The following is a 24,981-nucleotide window of genomic DNA, read 5'->3' as shown; positions in this document are numbered from 1 at the left end:
AATAAAAGTTCTCACTCTGATGGGGCATTACTGTGTTTTGACCCTACAGCATTTTTTTCATTCATTCATTCATTCATTCACTCATTCACTCATTCATTCATCTTCTGAATTTTATCCTGGAGAGAATCACAGTGACGTGTACTGTATACACTGACATATACAGAAATGAACAACCAATCACTCTCACAATCACACCTATGGGCAATTTAGCTTAAACCAATTAACCTGTTAATGCAAGTCTGTGGAAGCCGGAGAGAACCCACACACACTGGGAGAACATACAAACTCCACTTTTTTTGTGTGTGAAATTGCTTTTTTTTTTTTTTTTTTTTTTGCAAATTGCATATACTATAAATGTGTAAAATCAGCTAACAGCAGCACCTTAGTAAAAGCAGTATTTATCATTCACGATTAACCCCTCCTTGCTCATCCCTCTCATCCAGCCCACAGACATATTAATGCACCTTAACCCATACATACCCAGTGCTATTTTTGATGCAGTTTCCACCTTTCTTAAGTCATTCATCACCATTTATTAGAATATTATCCTCTGTATTTTGCATTTTTCGGTGTAAAATATTGTATTTCCCTATATTTCATTCACAGATCATATAGATATTTATGAAAATCAGAGTATATTCAAAGGCTATTATATCAAAACCAAGAAAACTGAGGAAAAAGTGTCTTTTTCAGCAAAGATATCAATAACTGAACATAAACCAAGTGTGTCCATCCACTGTCATTGATCCAACTCCATGGGTTTTACTGGTGAATCAATGCTGTAGAAGATGACTGTGTTTTAACGTTCACTACGGAGCCTCTGAACGTCCAAATGGGTCATATCTGATGACCATGAAAAAATGACAAACTGTATTTTACATCAATTATTCACATGTATTGATAGGATTAGTGGACCAACAGTTATTTAACATTTTACATCAGTATATGATGTCAGTTGCCAGTGGCTGTTTGGGTTGTTGAGGGTTAACATATGCTGCCAATGATAAAACAGAAAACTAGAAGAGGAAGTCCACTGAGAGCCACAACATGGAAATGGAAACTTGCTACTTCTCTACATCTAAATGGCTTATTATGACGTGATTCATATGATTACTAAAAACATAATCATGAATATTATATTCTGCAGTTTGATCCTTTAAACAGAGAAAATTTGAACCCATAAAGACCCAATGCTATTTTTGTGACAGTTCCCAAATGAATATTTCTCTATTTCTACCTTTCTTAACTGATTTATCACCATTTTTTTTATGATATTACCCTCTGTATTTTGCATCTTTTAATGTAAATCGTGCATTTTCCAATATTTAATTCACAGATCATGTAGATGTTCATGAAAACTCAGAGTAAATTCAAAGTTAATTATATCAAAACAGAGAAAAATGAAGAAAAAGTTACTTTTTCAACAAAACATATTAACGGAACATAAACCCAGTGTGTCCGTCCACTGTCATTGATCCAACTCCATGGGTTTTACTGGTGAATCAATGTTGGAGAAGATGACGGTGTTTCCACGGTAACTACAGAGCCTCTGAATGTCCAAATGGGTCATATCTGATGACCATGAAAAGATGACAAACTGCATTTTACACCAATTATTTACATGTATTGATAGAATTAGTGACTATAACATAATAATTACAATAATTAATATACTGTCTTGTGTATGAAAGTGAATTGAATAAGTTTTTTTTTTTATATATACAGTGGGTCTTTACTCTGCGTAGGATGATACTCAGTGCAAACACAAACCCTGCCAATGCAAACAGATGTGATGACTATAATAAATAGAAGTGTACTGATCAAAAACACTGAGCACACTGACTCATATATAGTGGGAATAAATCAGGATGCAGACAGGTGCACTACACTGTGAAAAATATTCAAATGGAAAGACTATACTGACAGAACCAGACTGGTTTATCAGTTTCTGTGTCTGAACAGAGGACTTCTGTGAGGTAAATCTGCTCTTATGCAAATATCAGTCCCTCTGCACACGTTTGCAGCTGTCAGTACGTCGTATGATCTCACATAGATTTACATATGAGCTCAACCCCTCCAGGAATCAGGAGTGAAAAATAGGAAATGAAAAAAAAAAATACACAAGCGTTTGATGTATCCCTATAGACACATGATATACTGCATATTCTTTCATCAACTGTGCTGAGAAAAAATACTGCAGAGAATACAGAATACATTGACTCATATGGATCCAGTCATATTTAACAGTTAGAATAATGTGTGAAGAGTTGGATTTAGTTCATTTCATTTTCATCTGAATTATATCAAGCATCAAATTCCATATAAAAGTTACATAAAACAGTCCAAGTGAGTTTAGACTAAACACAGGGTTAGACTACCACAGAGTATTTGTAACATTTCAACAGATTATTAGTAGAAATTTATCTTTTTCACTTAGTCCATTAACCCTATAATGCCAAATGTATCATATTTGATACATGAGTTTTGAAGCCTTCTACATGATCAGTGTGATATTTGTTTTCTTAAAAAAATCTGATGTATACAATTAGATACATGCAATACAGGGATAATCCACCAGGGGGAGGAATTCATTCACCAGAGGCCTTTCCAGTGACACTACATAATTGTCATTTATCAGGCAGAACTTTGCCAATTTTGAAAAGGAATTATCAATTTGTTAGAGATGTTTGTGTTATATTATGTTATACTTATTGTTGGAAAAAAAGAAAAATTAAATAATAAATAAATAAAAAAATAAAAAATAAAACAAAACAAAAATAAAAACATGAATAATAGAAAAAAGAACAACTGTTGTGCCTGAAAGGGAGTTTTAAGAAGTCACGGCTTATCATGTCCTACCCCCCGGTTATCCAGTCCAAGCCCCCATTATCCAGTCCTACCCCCCAACAACAGTGCTATAATATTGTTTTTGTTTGTTCAAAAATAATAATATTTGAGCATTGAGACCCGTTGTATCAAATATGATACAAAATTGAAACTCATATATGGAAATTGATATTTGAAAAAATTTTGGGGGGTTGTTCAGAAGGACCAATAAAGGCTCTAGTTTCAAAGAACTGGAATTTTCTGTCAATGATTTAATGGTTTAGACTTTACAGGGTTAATGAATCATCACATATTCATAGATCTACAGAAAACCTGTTGAATGTCACTGACATTTTTTTGTATGTTAATGTAAAATCTATGGGAATAATGATCCAGAAGGTTATGTTTTTACCAGTGTTTGTCTGATACAATTTTCAACAAACAGTCCATGATGGTTTTCCTGACAACAGTAACTACATAATATTAACACCATGGCCCGGAAAAAAATGAAAAAAGAAAAAGAGAAAAAAAAACAAAAAACAAAAACACATCTCTGGTTAAAGCTCTTCTGATTTGATTCTAATGTACAACAAATGTATCTGCAAAGAGTGATACAAAATACGTGACTATAAAAGGTTGAAAGTCAAGGTCACAGTAGATGTTTTTCCAAAAATGATCACACAGATTCCTTTCTGTAGACATAAAATCATGAGTGGATTAGTAATAATACTGATGGTATGTTGTGGAGAATTTTGCTGCTTTGGTGAAGGTTTGTGCTCTCTGGATGCTTCTTATTTTATTACCTCCGCCAGGAGGTATTGTGATCACTTCGCTTTGTGTGTTTGCGTGCATGTTTGTTTGTTTGTTAGCAAGATAACTCAAAAAGCTATGGAAGGATTTTCAGGAAATTTTCAGAACATGTTGATTCTGGCACAAGAAAGAAATGATTAAATTTTGGTGGTGATGGGGGGGGGGGGGGTCTGTCTTGGTGGAGGTCTGTGCTTTTCTTGTTCTTTTTTTGTAGTTTATTATCCTTTTTTAACATTCTCCTTCAGTCTTTCAGAGCATTATCATGTCACCTTTGAGGATAAATTCAGGTATCCAAATTTATAAAACATCCTTAAATAGAACAACAGATAAACATCAGACATTGGTGTCATCTAGGCTGATACTGGGCTGATACTGGGGTGATACTGGGCTGATACTGGGCTAACACTGATGATACCAATGGCAGATCTATCCTCTTCTGTTTACAGGTTTCTTTCAGATTGTAACCAAGTTGTCTTTAGATCATTGTTTTCCAGAATGCAAAATGAAATCTTGTTATAATTTGCTTACATTTGCACATGGAGGATTAAGAGGTGTCAGTGTTCAGAGTTTGGGTTCAGGTTGCAGATTTGGACTGATCAGCCTTCAAACCTTTAAAGGTTGGATTATTCTACTCTACTGCTGGGATTACAAACCCCTTTTACACTGCAGGAACTTTTCCAGGAACTTGTATTTTACCTGGAACTTTGAAAAACCTTAGTGTGTTTCCATCAAAATTACCAGGGTAAAAAAATTTCCCTTACATCCAAACTTTCCCTGAAAATATTTCCTTGTAGGGGGTTGGACTTTTCAGACTCCTGGAGGCGGGGCTTTGTGCTGAAGAACACTGATTGGTGGAACACACCTGTAGAGTTCCACATTTAGGCTATGTTTACACGAAGCTGGTATCTGGAAAAACTGAGAGTTTTCTCTGCATTTGTGCCTATTGTTTACACGACAATGATGGCCATGTGCACAGAAAACAATGGTTTCTAAAAACTCCGGCCAAAGTGAAGATTTGGCAAATCTCCGTTTTCGTGTTTGTGTGTAAACAAAGGGAAATGGAGATCTGGGATGGATGTCACAGTTTTCAACAGAAAGACATTTTCGTTACATGTGCAACTAATTGAAGTGACAGAAGGAAGGTTTTGTTGTGATTCTTTTCAGGATTCTGATTGGTTGATGGTACTCAATCATTTCACCACACTGCCATCTACAGGCTTGGCATGCTGTTAACGGTGTAGATATATGGTAATATACGATATATGTAAACCAAGATTTTTCTGAAAACGGTCACATGCATGAGTTTTTTTTTTTTTTTAACAAAGAGTGGGAAATATCCGTTTTCAAAAATATCCAGTTACATGTAAACGTAGCCTGTCATTCACCTACTACTACAGCCAGTGTGCAGCTGCAAACTGGTTTATTCCATTTGTACAAGCTTCACTTTGTTTATATTTTTATCAAAAGAAGAGAAGTTACAAGAAGTGGACAGATGATGAGGTCCATTTGCCAAATACTTTCTTTTCAGTGAATTTGTCTCGTTCCTGCAAATGCATTGCACTCATCCATCTGTCCATCTGAATATGTTCAAGAGTGTATTCAGCAAATACCATCAAAACAGCCTGGACCTCGGCAAATTTAACTGTGGAATTCTCTCAAAAGAAATTCAGCAACACTTCAAGTCAGTGACTCAAAATGACCAAACCTCATTCAGATATATTTTCAGGAACTTTGAGGGGTGGTGGAAATGGAAAAAAAAGAACAAAAAAAAAAAAAAAAAAGACAGATTACCAGGAATTCTTTTAAACCCATGGAGTTGGATCATTGACAGTGGATGGGCACACTTGTTTTTACCTTCAGTTAGCATTACCTCTGCAGAAAGAGTAACTTTTTCTTAATTTTTCTGTTTTGATATAATTAACTTTGAATTTACTCTGAATTTTTATAAACATCTATATGATATGTGAATTAAATATAGGAAAATACATGATTCATTCATTATCTGAACCCGCTTTATCCTCACTAGGGTCACAGGGGTCACTTGGAGCCTATCCCAGCTACATAGGGGCAAAGGCGGAGTACACCCTGGACATGTCACCAGTTCATTGCAGGGCTGAACATACAGAGACAAACATTCACTCTCACATTCACACCTATGGGCAATTTAGATTAACCAATTAACCCATCAGTGCATGTCTTTGGATGGTGGGAGGAATACCCGGAGAGAACCCACGCAGACACGGGGAGAACATGCAAACTCCACACAGAAAGGTCCCACCCCCCGTCGACTGGAATCGAACCCAGGACCTTCTAGCTATGAGGCACGAGTGCTAACCACTGCACCACTGTGTCGCCGGAAAATACATGATATACACCAAAAAAAAAAAAAAAAAGCAAAATGCAGAGGATGATATTATTATTAAATAAAAAATACATGATATACACCAAAAAATGCAAAATACAGAGGATGGTATTTTTAAAAATTGGTGATAAATCAGTTAAACAAGAAGAAGAGAAAAATTAATTCGGGAACTGCCATAAAAGTAGCACTGGGTCTTTATGAGTTAACTGAATCAAAGAAAATAATTGATAGATTAATTGATTACAAAAATAATCGATAGCTGCAGCTCTCATCCAGCTCACAGACATAATAATGCTCTTTAACCCATAAATACCAGTTATTTTTGGTGCAGTGCCCAAATTTTTCTCTCTATTTAACCTTTCTTTAGTCATTTATCACCATTTATTATAATTCTATCCTCTGCACAAAGTGAGTGTGATCCATGGTGAAGATGTTCAGATAGTGGATTCATACAAATATCTTGGCACTATTTTTGACTGTAAGTGGAGGTTTGATGCCAACACTGAATCTGTGGTGAAGAGGGACCAACAGAGAATCCATCTGATGAGGAGACTGAACTCTTTTAATGTCAGTGAGAAGATTTTAAGGAACTTTTATTGTTCATTTATTGAAAGCCTTTTAACTTTTTCTTTTATCTGTTGGTTCAGTGTTTTAACTATGAAAGACAAGAAGAGTCTGCATGCTATTGTAAAATATGCTCCCAGATCATCGGAGTCAGACTCAGAGACTTGTCTTCCCTCTGGGAGTTTCAGGCTGTGACAGAAGCACAGTCCATCATCAGGGACCCTCACCATGTACTGCATCTGAAGTTTGCCTTGATGCCTTCAGGCCGGCATTACCACGCTCCTCAGAGGAGAACCAACAAATATTCAAAATCTTTTATTCCTTCAGCTATCACACTTTTAAACTCTGACAGAACCCAGTTTAGTCATTTTATGTTAGCAGAACCAATAGGTCTTTTAGTCTGCATTGGTATTTATTGATTATTTCTTGTCGATTATTTAAATGTATTTATTAGTAGTTGCTTTCAATGATCCTGTATTTGTGCACTGATTTATTTATGTTTGTCACGTTGCACTTTGGATGAGGCTGATGTCTGTGGTAAGCTGCAAATGAGTATGGGATAAATGAAGTTTTCTGAATCTGAATTTTGCATTTTTTGGTGTAAATTATTGTATTTTCCTATATTTAATTCACAGATCATATAAATCACAGGTGTCAAACATGCAGCCTGGGGGCCAAAACCGGCCCTCCAAAGGTTCCAATCTGGCCCGTGGGAAGAATTTGCAAAGTGGAAGTTAGGACATCAAACTCAAAAATAATATCATAATAACCTATAAATGACGACAACAACAATTTTTTCTCCTTGATTTAGCGCAAAAAACATTAAATTCTGAAAATGTTTACCTTAACAAACTATCCTTTAACAATAACATGTGAATAACTTGAACAAAATGAAGAAATGAAGAAAATTAAGTGCAATTTTAACAATTTTTTGCCTGTTGATGATAAGTCGAGGCATAATATTGATAAAATTGTACTTATATTTCTTAACAAACTTCTTTTTTTTCAGGTTATTCACATCCTTTTTGTTTGAATAGTTTGTAAATGTAAATATTGGCATAACTGAACATTATTTTTTGCACTAAAACAATTTGGAGTTGTCATTATGGGTTATCATGCTATTATTTTACTGGTCCGGCCCACTTCAGATTAAACTGGGTTGAATGTGGCCCCTGGAAGAAAATGAGTTTGACACCTCTGATATAGGTATTCATGAAAATCAGAGTAAATTCAAAGGCTATTACATCAAAACCAAGAAAACTGAAGAAAAAGTGACTTTTTCAGGTAAATCTATTCTTGGTTATAAAAGTTCCTGGAAATCTGGTGGAAAAGGTGCTTATGCTATTGTGGGGAGTTTAGCCTTTGTTGTTTCTGACTGTTCTCAAGTATAAGATGGTTTACAGAATACAAATGTGTGGAATTAAATTAAATTCATTAACTCATTTTAGTTCAGGGGCCACATTCAGCCTAATATGATATAAAGTGGGCCGGACCAGGAAAATAATGTAAGTAATAGGATAAGAACTTTTGAGTGTAAAAAGTAAATTCTGTAATGAAAATGTTTATATTCACAAATTGTACTTGAACATAACATAAGTAAATATGAACAAGCTGAAAATTTTTTAGTAAAATAGGTATAATGTTAACAATATTACGCCTTTGTTTATCATTTATACATGTGAATCACAACTTAGAGATCACAGTGGATCTACAAATACACAAAACATTAAATAACAGGGAGAATATTGTTAAAATTCCACATACCTCTCTTAAGAGATTTCAGGTTATTCACTTTTTTTTTTTTTTTTTTTTTTTTTTTTTATAAAAGCCTAGCCTGTAAATGTCAACATTTTTTGGCAATTTTACTTTTTTTTTTAACACTAAAACAATGAGAAAAATTTACAGTTTTCATTATTTATAGGTTAATACGATAGTATTTTACTGGTCTGAAAAATCTTGAATTAAGCAAACAAACAAACAAAAAAAAATCTTGAATCATGCAACAAAAAAATCTTAAATAAAGCAAAAAATCTTGAAATAAGCAAAAAAAAAATCTTGAATTAAGCAACAAAAAAAAAACTTGAATCAAGCAACAAAAAAATCTTGAATAAAGCAAAAAAGCATCTTGAATAAAGCAAAACAAATCTTTAACTAGAAGCACTCGGAGAGCGCAGACCTCCGCCAAGGCTGATCAGTGGCCCCCCCTGTGGGCCCCCCCCACGCCAAGGAGGTTATGTTTTTACCAGGGTTTGTTTGTTTGTTTGTTTGTTTGTTTGTTTGTCTGTCTGTCTGTTTGTCTGTCCGTTAGTGTGCAACATAACTCAAAAAGTTATGGACAGATTTTGATGAAATTTTCAGGGTTTGTTGGAAATGAGCCCCCCCGTGGGCCCCCCCACCCCCGATCACCACCAAAATTTAATCATTTCTTCCTTATCCCATTTCCAACAAACCCTGAAAATTTCATCAAAATCTGTCCATAACTTTTTGAGTTATGTTGCACACTAACAGACAGACAAACAGACAGACAGACAAACAAACAAACAAACAAACAAACAAACCCTGGCAAAAACATAACCTCCTTGGCGGAGGTAATTAAGCAAAAAAAAAAAAAAAAAAAAATCTTGAATTGAGCAAAAAAATGTTGAATAAAGAATTAAGACATTTCAGATATTCATATTTTTTGTAAAAGACTAGTCTGTAAATGTAACCATTTTTGTGTAATTTTTCTTTTTTTACACTAAAACAAAGAGACAAATTTACAGTTTTCATTATTTGTAGTTTATTATGATAGTATTTTACTGGTCTGATCCACTTTAGACTGAAATGACCTACAATGATTTTAAAATCATTGATTATTAATATCTTCGCTGTAATTTTTGCATTTCACAAATTCATCCCAGGGGCCGGATCGAACCCTTTGGCGGGCCAGATTTGGACCCCGGGCCGCATGTTTGACACCTGTGACGTAAAGGTTTACTGAATGTGGGACAGATCCTAGGTTACTTTCCTCTGATGTAATAAAAAGAAGGTGGATATACTCACAGTAGACGTTGAGGTCCATGGCTCTGCTGGACCGGCCCTGACTGACCGGGTTAGTGGCCACACAGCGGTACGTCCCCATGTCCTCCTTCCTCACAGGGACGATCACCAGCGTGGAGTTGTCTGGTGAGAAATGGTACCTTCCACCGGGACCCAACAGGACATTATTCCTCAGCCACTGGAACGTAACTCGAGTTCCTCTCTCAACAGAACACGTCAGGGTCACATTGGCTTTGTCCTCAACGACTGCATGTGATGGTGTCTTCGCAATGACTGGAGTGGTCACAGGAACTAAAAAATATAAAAAATTAAATAAAAGAACCGGCAACTTTAGAGCAGTGTCCAACAGATGTCACCAAAAACACAATCATGATCGTAAATTATGATTTAGAGTATGATTTATTTATTTTTTTTAGATATTAATTATTTATTCTTGATGTGTAAATTAATTTGTGAGAGAGAGAGTTTCTGTTCAGTATCTGTAAATATTGTAAATAGTCTGTATACATTTGTTTTGTCCCGTTTTCAGCTGTTTAAGTTAGACCTGTGTATTTTAGTTTATTTTGTTTGTTACGAAAGTTTAGGGTTGTTGAGCTGGTTTTGTTTATGATTTTGGCACTGCTCACCCTGAGGAAAATAAATTGCTGCTTATTTTTGCGTTTAAAAAGTCTTGTCACGTCTTCTTTGGGAGTGGGATTCAAGTGGGAGTCACTTTTATGTTTTGTCCTTTAGTATCCCTAGACTAGGAAATAACATAAGCAACAGTGCTATTGTCTTTTAATTATTTTTACGCTGCTTTTATACTTTTATACTGCTTATATCCTTGACTTTTATTCTGATCATATCTTTTAATCTTTTGTACACTGAGAGACCTCTGCATAATAATGCCTATGTACCTGAATGTGTACAAATGGAAAAAAAAAACTATCTTATCTTATCTTGTCTTATATGATTTTGTTTTATCTTGTCTTGTCTTATTTTGTCTTGTCATGTCTTGTCTTATCTTGTTTTATCTTGTGTTATCGTATTTTGTCTTATCTTGTTTTATCTTGTCTTATCTTATTTTGTCTTATCTAATCTTGTTTTATCTTGTCTTGTCTTATTGTATCTTGTCTTATCTTATTTTATCTTGTCTTGTCTTATCTTAGTTTGTCTTGTCTTATTTGTCTTATGTTGTTTCATCTTGCCTTGTTTTATCTTATCTTGTCTCATCTTATTTTATCTTGTCTTATCTTATTTTGTCTTATGTTATCTTGTTTTGTCTTGTCTTATCTGAACTTGTTTTATCTTGTCTTATCTTATTTTGTCTTGTCTTATTTTGTCCTATCTTATCTTGTTTTATCTTGTCTTATCTTATTTTGTCTTGTCTTATTTTGTCCTATCTTATCTTGTTTTATCTTGTCTTATCTTATTTTATCTTGTCTTATCTTGTTTTATCTTGTCTTATCTTATTTTGTCTTATCTTGTTTTATCTTGTGTTGTCTTACCTTATTTTTTTGTCTTGTCTTATCCTGTTTTATCTTGTCTTGACTTATCTTACGTTGTTTTATGTTGTCTTATCTTATTTTGTCTTATCTTATTTTGTCCTATCTTATCTTGTTTTATCTTGTCTTATTTTGTCTTATCTTGTTTTATCTTGTCTTGTCTTATCTTATTTTGTCTTATCTTTTGTTTATCTTGTCTTGTCGTACTTTATTATGTCTTATCTTGTTTTATCTTGTCTTATCTTATTTTATCTTGTTTTATCTTGTCTTATCTTATCTTATCTTATCTGATCTTCAACACAAACTCACCGTCCACCGTCACATGGACTGTTCTCTCCTCCTTCATCACCAGTCCTGTCTTGTTATGAAACTCAATGTTGAGGCTCAGGTGATAATCCCCCTCATCGTCCTGGTTTAATTTCCGGATTAGCAGCGAAACATTGGGTTGTCTGAAGATGAGGCGGTTGCGGAACATCATGTCAGTGATTGTGTTCTCTTTGGTAAATGTCACCAACGTGGTCCTGGTCCCACTTGGTTTCGTGTGGGACCAAGTTCCCTGCAGATCGACCTCGTCCAGTGGAAAATGGACCTCCACAGACAAGAGTAAGGGCTTCCCTTCGATGCCATGATGGACTAATGATGGGATGTAGATATACTCTGATCTGACTTCTGGAGTGGTGAGAACAGGGAAAGAAGACAAAAGAGAGAGAAAAACTGACAGTTATAGAACACGGACATAACTTACAGTGGAGGATGATGCCAATATCCCCATGATTTCTTCCAAATGTTCGGTCAAAAATAATTTCTCAGCTGAATTTAAAGATTTTTCTCCAACATATAAATTTAAAAAAAAATACAAGAACTTAAATTAAAAATAAACCCAGCAACTTTCATTGAATAAATTTGACAGTTCACCACTCTACTCAGTGTCACTGAATGTAAAATATCACCAGACAAACGCTGAGATTGCGATTAATTGTGTTTCTCTTCTGTATTGGAAATAATTCAGGAAAAACATACAGAAATAAATTACAGAGACTTGAAATTTTCTTGACAGGAGGTTTCATCTATGTAAAAAAAGTGTATACCTGTATGTAAAATAGTCTATATCTTCATTTTTTAAAATTTGTGACGCAGCGCCCTCAGTGGTGCTAGTATTTGTTAGTTGGTTTCATTCATTTCCTGTTTTATTTTGGTCAGGGGCTTTGTTCGTCTGTGTGCACTGTCTGTCTTGTCTGCGTCCTCCCTGATTGTCTTCACCTGATGCTAATTATCTCTCCACCCTTTATATACCCTCCTCTCCTTGTGTCTGCTGTCAGTGTGTCTTTCATGCTGGGCAAGAAAAGAATTCCCTAGACATTCTCCTGTGTTGCTTGAAACCTTTTGTAAGTTTTTGAGTCCACATATTGTGAAGAATTTTTGTTGTACTTTGATTCCTTGTATGAGAAGATTTTTGTGTTAGATTTTTTGATACCACGTTCCTGAAGACTTTTTTGTTAGAGTTTCTAATACCTCATTTGAGAAGATCTTTTTCATTTTTTGATGCCACACTTGTGAAGAACTTTTTGTTAGAATTTTATAATACCTCAAATGAGAAGATTTTGTGTTAATTTTTGATGCCACACTTGTGAAGATATTTTTGTTGTTTTTATATTTTGAGTTAATAAATACTCAAACTAAGTTTATGTTGGTCTCCATCTCGTGTATTTGGGTCCAAGCCTTGTGAGTTTCTAACAAAATTATTTCAACATAATCTTGGTGAAGCCACTTTGACAAACAATATCAAAGGCCATGATCTTTATACCCAGTTGGCCAGTTCATATTGTTCAGGTCCCACTATATTGGAACCTACAGTTTTCCAGGCTCCTGTTTGACTTCCTGAAGGCTTGAAACCGAAATGCGTAGAAGTGTTTTTTAGGTCTAGATATGACCATGCCATGATAATAAAGGCATTTTAATGTTTAAAGAGAGTGCCTTGGAGTTTGGTATCTACTTTATGAATCCTTTTTTCCAAAGAGCACCTTGAACAAACTCTCTTTTGATCATAGAAGCATTCCTTTCACATGAATTTTTAAATAACATCAAAAGTAGGATGGTTTGGACGGAGCTGTGTCGACATCGAGAAAGATCGCATTCTTTTGGCAGTGCTTCCTTACACTGTGATTGTTGTTGTTGTTTGACTGTATTTACATCACCCTCTGTCTGTGACCTCGAATCAAGTGCACATTTTCAAACATTTGTTGGAAAAGAAATGAAATCTAATAAGTCATAACATAATAGTAATGTTATTTAACCTCCTAAGACCCAGGAAATGTTAGCAAAGTACCAGCTTTTGTTGTTTTTTATTAAATAAGCGCCTATATTGGAAACATCATGATGCAACAGTTTTTTCAGATGCAGTTCTTAAAATTTTTATGGAATGTCCTTTGTGATGGACAGTTTTCTATTTTTTTTTTTTTTTTTATAAAGTTGTGAAACTCTTGTCCACAAATGTGGACAGAAAACCCATAGCTGGGTCTTAGGAGGTTGACCCATAAGCACCCAGTGTGACATTTGTGGCAGTTCTCTAATGAATGTTTCTCCATATTTACCCTTCCTGAAGTGATTTATCATCATTCTCATAATATTATGGCTTTATTCTTGAAATATTACGACTTCATTATTTAGATGGGTGTAGTTTTTAGACAACAATGTTCATAAATATGCATGGTCGCTATTGAATAAACCAATAAATTAAAAGTAAAATATAAATTCTCGTAAAATTATGACTCTTTTTGCATTCAACTTTATTCTCATAAAATTATGGGTTTTATCTCGATATTTTATGACTTTATTCTCGTAGTGACAAGTGTTTTTATTTCCTCATGGCCCTATTACGCCTTTGTAAAGAGATGACCTAAGTTTTTTTTTTTTTTTTTTCTCCCATCTGTTCCGTCTAACATTGTCTATGTCCTGGAACTGTAGTGAGTTAATATTGACCCAGTTCACCTCCGAGTGTCATTGTTTTCTGACAAGGACGAGGCCTGTGTCTTTCATCCCAGATAATCACAAAACAAACACTCTCCGTGTCTTAAGTAACTAGACAACTGCTCATTTGTGGTCTGTTGAAGCGCTGGCTGGTTTCCAGGGCGGTTTGTTCACTGGTAACAAACCAAAAACAACCAACAACAGCAGCTCCAGCCATCCAACACCCTGGAGTGTAGAGATCATTAACATTTCATCAGAGCTCCAAACAACTTTAATTTGCATGTTTGTGGATGTCTGACAGTTTGAAGTTCAAACTCGAGGTAAATTAGTGGAGTGTGTTTGGTGCCAGGTTCAGATAAGCAGCAGCAGCATGTGAGTAGGCAGTGCTACTGTGAAACAAATGTACAGGACCAAAACTTCTCACTTTTTAATCGCTTACAGTAATCGCTCCTAACTTCTCCTTTCTCTTAATGCCGTCCGTTTGTCTCTCTCAGATCTGACTGCTCTGTTTCTCTGTGAACAGTTCAGAAATGACATGGGGAAGGTGGGAGGGAAAAGTTGAAATACATATTTACCATTTATGTTCCACACTATTTCAACTTTACATCTTACAAATAAATCAAATTCCATTCATGAGGATAATTCAAGTAATGCATGTGTTTTTGCCTACATTTTTCTCACGTGTCTGCTTTATATTTACACTGGATATCATTCAAACAGCACCTAAATCATGTTTTTTTTTCTTCTTAGTACCAATTTACAAGACCAATACATTTATGTACAATTTACAAATGGTTTATTATTATGTTAATTCTCTGTGTTGTAAATAATTTTAGCTAACAGGTTCATTATCAGATACATTAGCGGTGCCAGATGAATCAACTAAGTTTCTAGTTGTTTTGTTAGAGCTTTAGTATTTAGCAAGCATGCTAGCTAAATTAACATTATCTCTCCCTATATTAACTTTTAAGCTGCTATTATAGTTTGTGTAAAAACAAAACATGTACCTTCAATTAAGAGTCAAAAGTGTGTTTTGTGTAATATCAGTGTAATTTGTTTAGTTTAGTGATGTTAGCATGAACTTGTGCTAGCAATGCTTTCTAACTAAACTAAGCTAATCATAGAGCTAGCAGTGTAACACAGCAAAACAGTAACTGCTTATTATTTATTAGATTTTTTAAATGGTAAGTTGTAAAACATAATGATGATTCTTGGTATGTTATATCTTACACTAGCCGTCAAAAGTCTGGACTCACCTTCTCATTTAAATGGCATTAGATGAACCACAGATGACCAACTATGTGCTCAGCATCAGACTTTTGGAAAACATTTCAGGTGAATTTACCACATGAAGCTCATTGAGACAATGCCAAGATTGTGCAAACCAGTAATGAAAGCAAAATGTAGCTATTTGGATCGAATCTAAAATGTAACACATGCTTTAAGTTATGTCACACCTTTTTTAAGTAAACTCTAAATGTGTTCGTTCATAGTTTTGATGCCTTCAGTGAGAATCTGCGATGTAAATAGTCATGAAAATAAAGAAAAAACTGGTGAATCCAGACTTTTGACTGGTAGTGTAAATTATGTTTTTTTTTTTCTTCCTAGCACCAATTTACAAGACCAATACATTTAATGCACAATTTACAAATGGTTTATTATTATGTTAATTCTCTGTGTCGTAAATAATTTTAGCTAACGAGTTCATTAGCGGTGCCAGATGAACGAACTACGTTCCTAGTTGTTTTGCTAGAGCTTTAGTATTTAGCAAGCATGCTAGCTAAATTAACATTATCTCTCCCTATATTAACTTTTAAGATGCTATTATAGTTTGTGTAAAAACAAAACATATACCTTAAATTAAGAGTCAAACGTGTGTTTTGTGTAATATCAGTGTAATTTGTTTAGTTTAGTGATGTTAGCATGAACTTGTGCTAGCAATGCTTTCTAACTAAACTAAGCTAATCATAGAGCTAGCAGTGTAACACAGCAAAACAGTAACTGCTTATTATTTATTAGATTTTTTAAATGGTAAGTTGTAAAACATAATCATGATTCTTGGTATTTGTTATATCTTACACTAGCAGTCAAAAGTCTGGACTCACCTTCTCATTTAAATGGCATTAGATGAACCACAGATGACCAACTATGTGCTCAGCATCAGACTTTTGGAAAACATTTCAGGTGAATTTACCACATGAAGCTCATTGAGACAATGCCAAGATTGTGCAAACCAGTAATGAAAGCAAAATGTAGCTATTTTGATCGTATCTAAAATGTAACACATGCTTTAAGTTATGTCACACCTTTTTTAAGTAAACTCTAAATGTGTTCATTCATAGTTTTGATGCCTTCAGTGAGAATCTACGATGTAAATAGTCATGAAAATAAAGAAAAAACTGGTGAGTCTAAACTTTTGACTGGTAGTGGAAATTGTGTTTTTTTTTCTTCCTAGCACCAATTTACAAGACCAATACATTTATGTACAATTTACAAATGGTTTATTATTATGTTAATTCTCTGTGTCTTAAATAATTTTAGCTAACGGGTTCATTAGCGGTGCCAGATGAACGTACTACGTTCCTAGTTGTTTTGCTAGAGCTTTAGTATTTAGCAAGCATGCTAGCTAAATTAACATGTTCTCTCCCTATATTAACTTTTAAGCTGCTATTATAGTTTGTGTAAAAACAAAACATGTACCTTCAATTAAGAGTCAAAAGTGTGTTTTGTGTAATATCAGTGTAATTTGTTTAGTTTAGTGATGTTAGCATGAACTTGTGCTAGCAATGCTTTCTAACTAAGCTAAGCTAATCATAGAGCTAGCAGTGTAACACAGCAAAACAGTAACTGCTTATTATTTATTAGATTTTTTAAATGGTAAGTTGTAAAAAATAATCATAATTCTTGATACTTGCTATATCTTACAACTTGTCATTAACACATTTTGAATGAGTGTACCTTTATAAAATAAATACTTTATAAAGTGATGTCATTTTTCAATACCAATTTTCTAATTAAACAAATGGAGGAAAAAAATTATTCGATATTACCAGACAAATTTTTAGTTTTATTGCTCAGTTCGTTGGCATTTTTAGACCCTCAAAGCAGGAAGTTGTCTGTTGAACATTTTTAGTTTCACTGGCATTTTTCTATTCAAAGCAGTTAACTTTTAGAAATAAACAGACTGACAGACAGACAGACAGACAGACAGATAGATAGATAGATAGATAGATAGAGTCACAGAAAATATTATTAGACCATCAAAAGTCATCAAAAACAATGGTTATGCAGTCAACTACTAACTCCTGTGTGTATCATGTGACTAAAACAGACAGAAAAGAAAACATGGAAAGCCTAAAAGCACTGTTTTTGTCAGTACAATGCCATAGATACTGATGTAAGAACTGAAGTGATTTTGGTTATCAAGAAAAAATGGAAAATGGCTAGATATCAGCTCTGAAATTAAACTCTCATGAGCAATTTTTGTTGTTATCATTATATTTGTCCAAACAAATGTACCTTTAGTTGTACCAGGCTTTAAAATTAACAAGAAATTGAAAAAAACAATCGTAGTCTAATAACTTTTTCCGCAAGATAGATAGATAGATAGATAGATAGATAAATAGATAGATAGATAGATAGATAGATAGATAGATAGATAGATAGATAGATAGATAGATAGATAGATAGATAGATGCAGTGACTTATTGTACAGTGAAATGACTTTCATGATGTTTACACTAAAGTTAAAGCTGATATCACAGGACAAACACACTTTTCGATACTTGACTGTACATCAGGCATGTCCAAAGTCCGGCCCGGGGGCCAATCACGGCCCGCGGTCAGATTTTATATGGCCCACAGCTTGGGTTTTATATTATATTATTTATGGCCCGCTTGGACTGTTGAACCGAGTACATGAATCATAAAAGGTTCAAGATGCAGTTTCTCCTTTCACCTCATGGTGGCAGCACCACTCTAACTCTATCTGGCTCTGTGACCTCGCCGTGAACCTTTTTTGCTAATTTCTAACCACGGCGACTGTAAATAAAAAAACGAAAGTTGACAGTGAGGGCCGCTGCTTCCAGGAGAGATGGGAATTACAATTTTTTTTGCACTGAAAATCGAGGCAATTATGTTTGCCTAATTTGTCAAGAGACTGTTGCCTTGTTTAAGGAATTCAATGTAAAGAGACACGAGCAGACAAAACATGCTAACGCATACGACAAGCTAACAGGGAGTGAGCGCTCCGAAAAAGTGAAGCAAATTCAAGCTGCTTTAAACTCACAACAGTGACTCTTCATGTGAACCTGGGAGTTCAATGAATTCACCACCAGGGCAGGATACCAAGTTGCCAGGTTAGTTGCCTATAACTGCTGGTGTTATGTACTTGTAGATGTGACACAAATATTACTTTCTGAATGATTTTGTGAAAGACAAAAGAAAGAGTCATATGTTTTCATCTTAAACGTTAACAGACTTTGCATTACTGAGTAATATATGAGTAATGATTACTCATATAAGTCATGTTTAAAATGAATGTGGGGTTAAGATTTTTATCAACTTGGATGTTTAAGATACTCCACACAGTTTGTTCTATGTTATCTGACTCCAGATGTGAAAGGAAGGCAGAATTGTTTTGTTTTTTGTTTTTTTTTTAAAATTTGTTCACACCTGAGTGGCTCAGATTTGGTTACATTGCCATTTAAAAAAATGATATTGTGACAATGAAAATAAAATTGTTGTAGAACAGCGCATTTATATGTAATTTTTACTGTTTAAAAAATGTCTGAAGGGACCGCTGGCCCCTGGGAATGTCCACATTATCAGATCTGGCCCTCTTGAAAAAAAGTTTGGACACCCCTGCTGTACATTATAAGTTCATTGGTTCCCATAGGAGTGTTGATGTTGGACACCGGCCCTGGTATGTGTGCTGGTTGTATACTTCCTCCTCAGTAGGGATGTAACGATAACCAGTATAACGATAAACCACGGTAAAATTGCAGACGGTTAGTATTACTGTTTAAATTGTAATTACCATGATAATCATGTTTGATTACTGCACTTTTAGGGGAAAAAACGCCTATGTAAAGATGTGCTTTTATGTCAAATATTTGAGTATAGTTTTAATTTATTATAATTTTAATTTTATATACCTAATATTCGAAACCAATATTCACTTTTAAAGTCTTTGAAAAGGTTCGTTAAGCATATGTGTGTTATTTATGCAATAAAGTATATAAATATTTCAGATCGGATTTTTTTTTTTTTTTTGTGTTTTCTGGCCTTTTATGTTTATAGTAAATAAAAAAATAATAGGCAGATGATATAGATGAAGTTGTGCTGAAAAAAAAAGATACCAAACATGGGTGTAGTAAACATTTGTTTATATAGTATATAAAGGCAAAATCAAAAGGACTGAAAAACGGCCAAAATAGGCTCACACCACTAAGGGTTAATACTTGAATGTTTCTGCAACAGACCGTACGTTGTGCTGTTATTTTATTTATTTATTTATTTAAATACAACTTGGTTAAATTATTTCAGTGTGTATCAGTACTTTTTGAACATTTTCAGCACAATTCCAACAATACTGCGATAATAATGATAATAACTGTGATAATTTTGGTCACAATAATCGTGATATGAAATTTTCATATCGTTACATCCCTACTCCTCAGGGACGTCCAGTTGGTGTCAGCCAGGTCCCTGCTGACCACTGCCCATGTTCCCCATCACAATAGATTCACTGTGTGTCTGCTGTTATGTCCTAAATAATACATGCAGCACTGACACCCCCGCGACACGTTCCACTCTTACAAGCCTGCAGGCTAGTTTTTCTATGTGTGTGTGTGTGTGTGTGTGTGTGTGTGTGTGTGGGTAGTTGGAGTGTGCCTGTGTTTACACCAGCTGAGATCCAGTGAAAAGGCAGAATTGCGGAGTGTGCCTTGCCCGCTCCTTCTCTGTTATCCCCAAACAACACAGGGATTGTTGTGGTGATAAAGGTGCACCGGTGACACTGGCCTTTGAGGGGACAGGATCTTCACTTGTGGTCAACGCACACACACATACACACACATGCACACAATTCACTACACATAGAAAACAACGAGCACCTGCCTCTTATCACCCTCACACACATCCGACTTGTTTGGATACTAAATAAAGTCTCTCAGTGCGTGTCCATGCACCACCATCTTTTGACCTGTTTCAGATAAAACAACACGAGGCATCAAAGAGTCAGGATTTCTGAGGGACTTTTACGGACTTTTACAGTCATGTGAGGGTCACTGGTACGTGTTTGTTATCACCGAGTCACACTATAGACCGACTTCTTCTTTCCACTGACCACCAAACAACAGCAAAAAGACTAATTCTGTAAAGTCACATTGCAGTGACTATGGAAAGAACATGCAAAACCAACCAAAATAGACCCTATGTCGACATAGACTGGTACTGCAAAGTCTGTACAACACGTCAAAGCAGTTGGAATTATATACTTTAGTAATGTATAAACAATCCCAAACCTTTAAATAAAAACTGAACCCAATAGAATTTAAAGTTGTTGTTTTTTTTTTTTTTTTAAATCTTTTTACTGGATTTTCATACACACATGGCTCTATCTAACATGTATGATATTTCTATGTGTTGTAGTTAAAGGTAACAGACAGTTCTGTCTATATAATGTAACCTAAAAGCAGCAATTTCAATCTAACCCAAACTGCTCCTATGAATGAACCATAATAAGCCATCATCCTTTCCCAGCCTCCCCGAACAAAAACAGAACAAAACACAAACACAGAAGGAAGAGAAACCGAAAAATAAAAACAGAAAAAATTAGAAGCACTCGGAGAGCGCAGACCTTCGCCAAGGCTGATCAGTGCCCCCCCCCCCCCGATCACCACCAAAATTTAATCATTTCTTCCTTATCCCATTTCCAACAAACCCTGAAAATTTCATCCAAATCTGTCCATAACTTTTTGAGTTATGTTGCACACTAACGGACAGACAAACAAACAAACAGACAGACAGACAGACAGACAAACAAACAAACAAACCCTGGCAAAAACATAACCTCCTTGGCGGAGGTAAAAAATAAAACAAACAAAAAAAAAACCCAAACAAACAAAAAGACCACTGCTGGATTTACAGTAAAATAGATAAGATGAAAATAGGTAATCATGAAGTGTTTTATATATTGTAATGAACTGCTGTTGTTCAAATTAGGACGTGAAATGATAAATTAAACCTAAAAACACACATTTTAACCCTTTCATGCATAGCGGTCACTACAGTGGACAGCTGTTCAAAGGGGTTCTCTTGTATATTTATGGATTTTGTTGCTTTAGTTCCATATCAGCCAACACAGTGGACGCTTATGTATCATCCCATACACTGTAATTCACACCATTACTGTATTTTTGCTGTTCTAGGTAAACCTGATCTGCAGTAACATGCTTGAGTGTAAAAAAAAAAAAAGCTAATTGTTATTAAACTATAATTAACAGTTTTGTTTTTTGTAAACAAAAAGGTTTTGTTTGTTTGTTTTGCATATTATCTCATGCAGGTATTGTTAAAATGTGAGAAAACATCAGATTAGCTGCATTAAAAATGTTTTTATCTCATAGTTTTCACACAGTATATCAGTAAATACATGTTTCTTTGCTTCTAAAATTAAACGCATAATTTTATAACTCCATGAAAAATAGATTCTTAAAAAAAACCCTCAATCACATTGTTTTTTTGTTCATTCCTACAGAGGAATAAAAACACTCAGGAAAAAAAAAAAAAAATCTTGATTAAGGTTCTCATAATACATGAATGAAAGGGTTAAATTAAACAGAAGTGGTTGCTTTAACTTCTTCTTCTTTGTTTCTGTAATTTTGGATCCTTAAAACTATAGAGACTAAAGTGTCCACAAGGTTTCAGATGGTATTTTTTGTTACTATGCATCACACAAATACACACAAAACTTCCTCAACTAACCTTTCAGTTTTACCCTGCCAACCACACAAACACAGCAACTGCACAGTCTGTTATGGCTACTACACAAGCACAACACAAGCTACTGAAGCACAACATCCCACTGAGTTAACACACACACACACACACACACACACACACACACACACCCCGCTCACCTGTAAGGATGAACAGAACAGAGCAGATATAGAGTGCTGCACTTCTTATGGCCTCCATAGCATCTTATCCTCTGGGGAATATGTGGGACTTGTGTCAGGGAGAAAAGAGAGTGAGGGATGTGGAGAGGAGGAGGAGAACAGAGGAGGAGGAAGAGGAGGAGGAGGAGGTGGAGAGAAATGTGACTGGTTGTGGTGACAACATTTGCCTGGGAAATAAGAGGTAGTTGTAGCTGCTGTAGCCTGCAGCGCAGACACCCAGCCTCCCACAGGCTCCTCCCATGTGACACCAGGAGGACCGAGAAGCAGCAGAGCAGGGCTGTCAAACATGCGGTCCGGGGGCCAAACGCAGCCCGCCAAAGGTTCCAATTCGGCCCGTGGGATGAATTTGCAAAGTGCAAAAATTCCGCAGATTCATTTTAGTTCCGGTTTCACATACAGACCAATATGATCTGAAGTAAAAATATCCTACAAAAAGTAATGACTCCATATTTTCTTCTCAGTTTGATGTTAAGAAAATATTACATTATGTCTATAAATAATGACAACTTCAAATTTTTGTCTTTGTTTTAGTACAAAAAACATTAAATTATGAAAATATTTACATTTACATACTAGCCTTTTTTTCTATTATTTGATTTTTTTGTGTATTGTTTATCATCATCATCATCATCATTATTATTATTATTATTATTATTATTATTATTATATTGTTTAATTTTTTATTTGTGTATTGTTTATTATTATTATTATTATTATTATTATTATTATTATTGTTGTTGTTGTTGTTGTTGTTGTTGTTTCATATGTTTTGTATTATGTCTGTGTCTGAAATAAACTAACCTAAACCTAAACCTAAACAATGAAATGTGAATAACCTGAACAAATACGAACAACCTGAAATGTCTAAAGAAACTTAAGCACAATTTTAAAAACTTTCTTCCTGTTACTAAGTGTTTAGTGTCTTTGTAGATCCGATCCATAATGCACATGTAGAAATGATAAGTTGAGGCATAATATTGTTAAAATTGCATTTATTTTTCTTAATAAATTTCATTTTCTTCAGGTTTTTCATATCATTTTTGTTTAGATAGTTCATAAAAGGAAGTATTTTCATAATTTAATTGTTTTGGGGTTTTTTTTGCGCTAAAACAAAAACAGAAATTTGGAGTTGTGATTATTTATAGGTTAATACAGGGGTGTCAAACTCATGTTAGTTCAGGGGCCACATAAAGCCCAATATGACCTGCAGTGGGCTGAACCAGTAAAATAATAACATAATACATAAATAATATAAATTCCAAAATTTGTATGTCTAATTTCTATGTTTTAGAGTGAAAAAAGTAAGATTATATTATCAAAATTTCTACATCTACAAACTATTTTTTAGAAAATATGTAAAAACATGAGCCATGACCAAAATGAAATTTATTAAGAAAAAAAGTGCAGTTTTAAAAATTTATGCCAATATTTGGCCTCAACTTCTCATTTTTACATGTTCATTACAACGTACAGATCACAGTGGATCTACAAATGCACAAAACATTTAACCTGTTAAACCCTGACCATATTTTTAGGGGAAAAACGCCTAAAAAGACACACCCAAAGAAAAATGAAGAATTACTTCACAATAATAAGGTTCATATGGATGTTCTTGGTGTCTATGGATATTTACAGACCTCACAGAATCTATTCCCATTGTCTAAAATATTGTATCTATTACTATGCCTGAGTAAACTGTAACAAACTAAAAGAGAAATTAGAATTTTTTATCCTCGCCTGGTTTTTTTTTGGCTGGATTGACAATGATATGCATAAATTAATTGTTCGTGTCGGAGATTTTTAATAGCGTATATTTCACCCCACAAAGATTAAAAATCATGTTTGAACATTAAAGTTTGCACTAAAAATACACTTTTGATGTACTTTTATTAACATCAGGGTCTAAATTTTGAGCAAAAGTTGAAAAAAACATCCATTGTCCTGATTTATTATATTTTTATAGTAGATGAATATTAATATAATTTTTTAGGCCCGCCGGTGGGCTAATAGGGCTAAAGGGGTTTAATAATAGACAGAATATTGGCAAAATTACTCTTAAATCTCTTAAGATATTTCAGGTTGTTCATATTTGTTCAAAGTTTTCACATTTTTTGTAAAAGGAGAGTCTGTAAATGTTAACATTTTTGTGTAATTTTACTTTTTTTACACTAAAACAAAGAGAAAAATTTGTGGTTTTCATTATTTATAGTTTATTATGATAGTATTTTACTGGTCTGACCCACTGTAGATGGAACTGAACTAAATTTATTTTGACATCCTTGATTGTTAATATCTTCAGTGTAATTTTTGTATTTCACTAATTAATCCCGCGGGCCAGATTGGACCCTTTGGCGGGCCGGTTTTGGCCCCCGGGCCACATGTTTGACACCCCTGGGTTAATATGTTATTATTTTACTGGTCTGGCCCACTGGAGATCAAATTAGGCTGAATGTGGTCCCTGAAAGAAAATGAGTTTGAGACCCCTGGAGTAGAAGAAGAAGAGGAGGCAGAGGTCCACCTGGCAGAGACCAAACACAGCATGGACCGTCACCCTGAGGCTGAGGGGGGGGGCTCACTTTGTCAAAGAGAAACTGAGACTTCAGCTGTAAAAGGATAGCTGAGAGCAGGAGGAGACATCATCACACAGCGGCTGTCTGCCTCAGCCCCGTCCTCCAGGCTGTGAAACAAAGACAAAAAACAGATATATATACAGTTTATAGATCAGACAGCTTTTAATGTGTAGAGTTTG

General features: G+C 34.7%; 1 protein-coding gene across 2 annotated transcripts in view; it reads right to left on the bottom strand.

The window, feature by feature from the left end:
- hepacam2 (HEPACAM family member 2) overlaps nucleotides 1-22,365 on the bottom strand; it is a 38,876-nt gene extending 16,511 nt beyond the window's left edge. For both annotated transcript variants that reach the window (XM_030147946.1, XM_030147947.1), the window contains exons 1-3: nucleotides 22,194-22,365; nucleotides 11,395-11,754; nucleotides 9,605-9,892 (exon numbers count right to left, since the gene is read on the bottom strand). In XM_030147946.1, the coding sequence (XP_030003806.1) occupies nucleotides 9,605-9,892; nucleotides 11,395-11,754; nucleotides 22,194-22,251 (706 nt within the window). In that variant the 5' untranslated portion in view covers nucleotides 22,252-22,365. The remainder of the gene's footprint in view (nucleotides 1-9,604; nucleotides 9,893-11,394; nucleotides 11,755-22,193) is intronic.
- Nucleotides 22,366-24,981: the final 2,616 nt, after the last annotated feature.

The sequence above is a fragment of the Sphaeramia orbicularis genome, chromosome 11, assembly GCF_902148855.1.
Source record: "Sphaeramia orbicularis chromosome 11, fSphaOr1.1, whole genome shotgun sequence".
Classification (NCBI taxonomy): Eukaryota; Metazoa; Chordata; class Actinopteri; order Kurtiformes; family Apogonidae; genus Sphaeramia; species Sphaeramia orbicularis.
The sequence above is the reverse complement of the archived record's forward strand: the minus strand, read 5'-3'. Positions and strand labels throughout refer to the sequence as shown.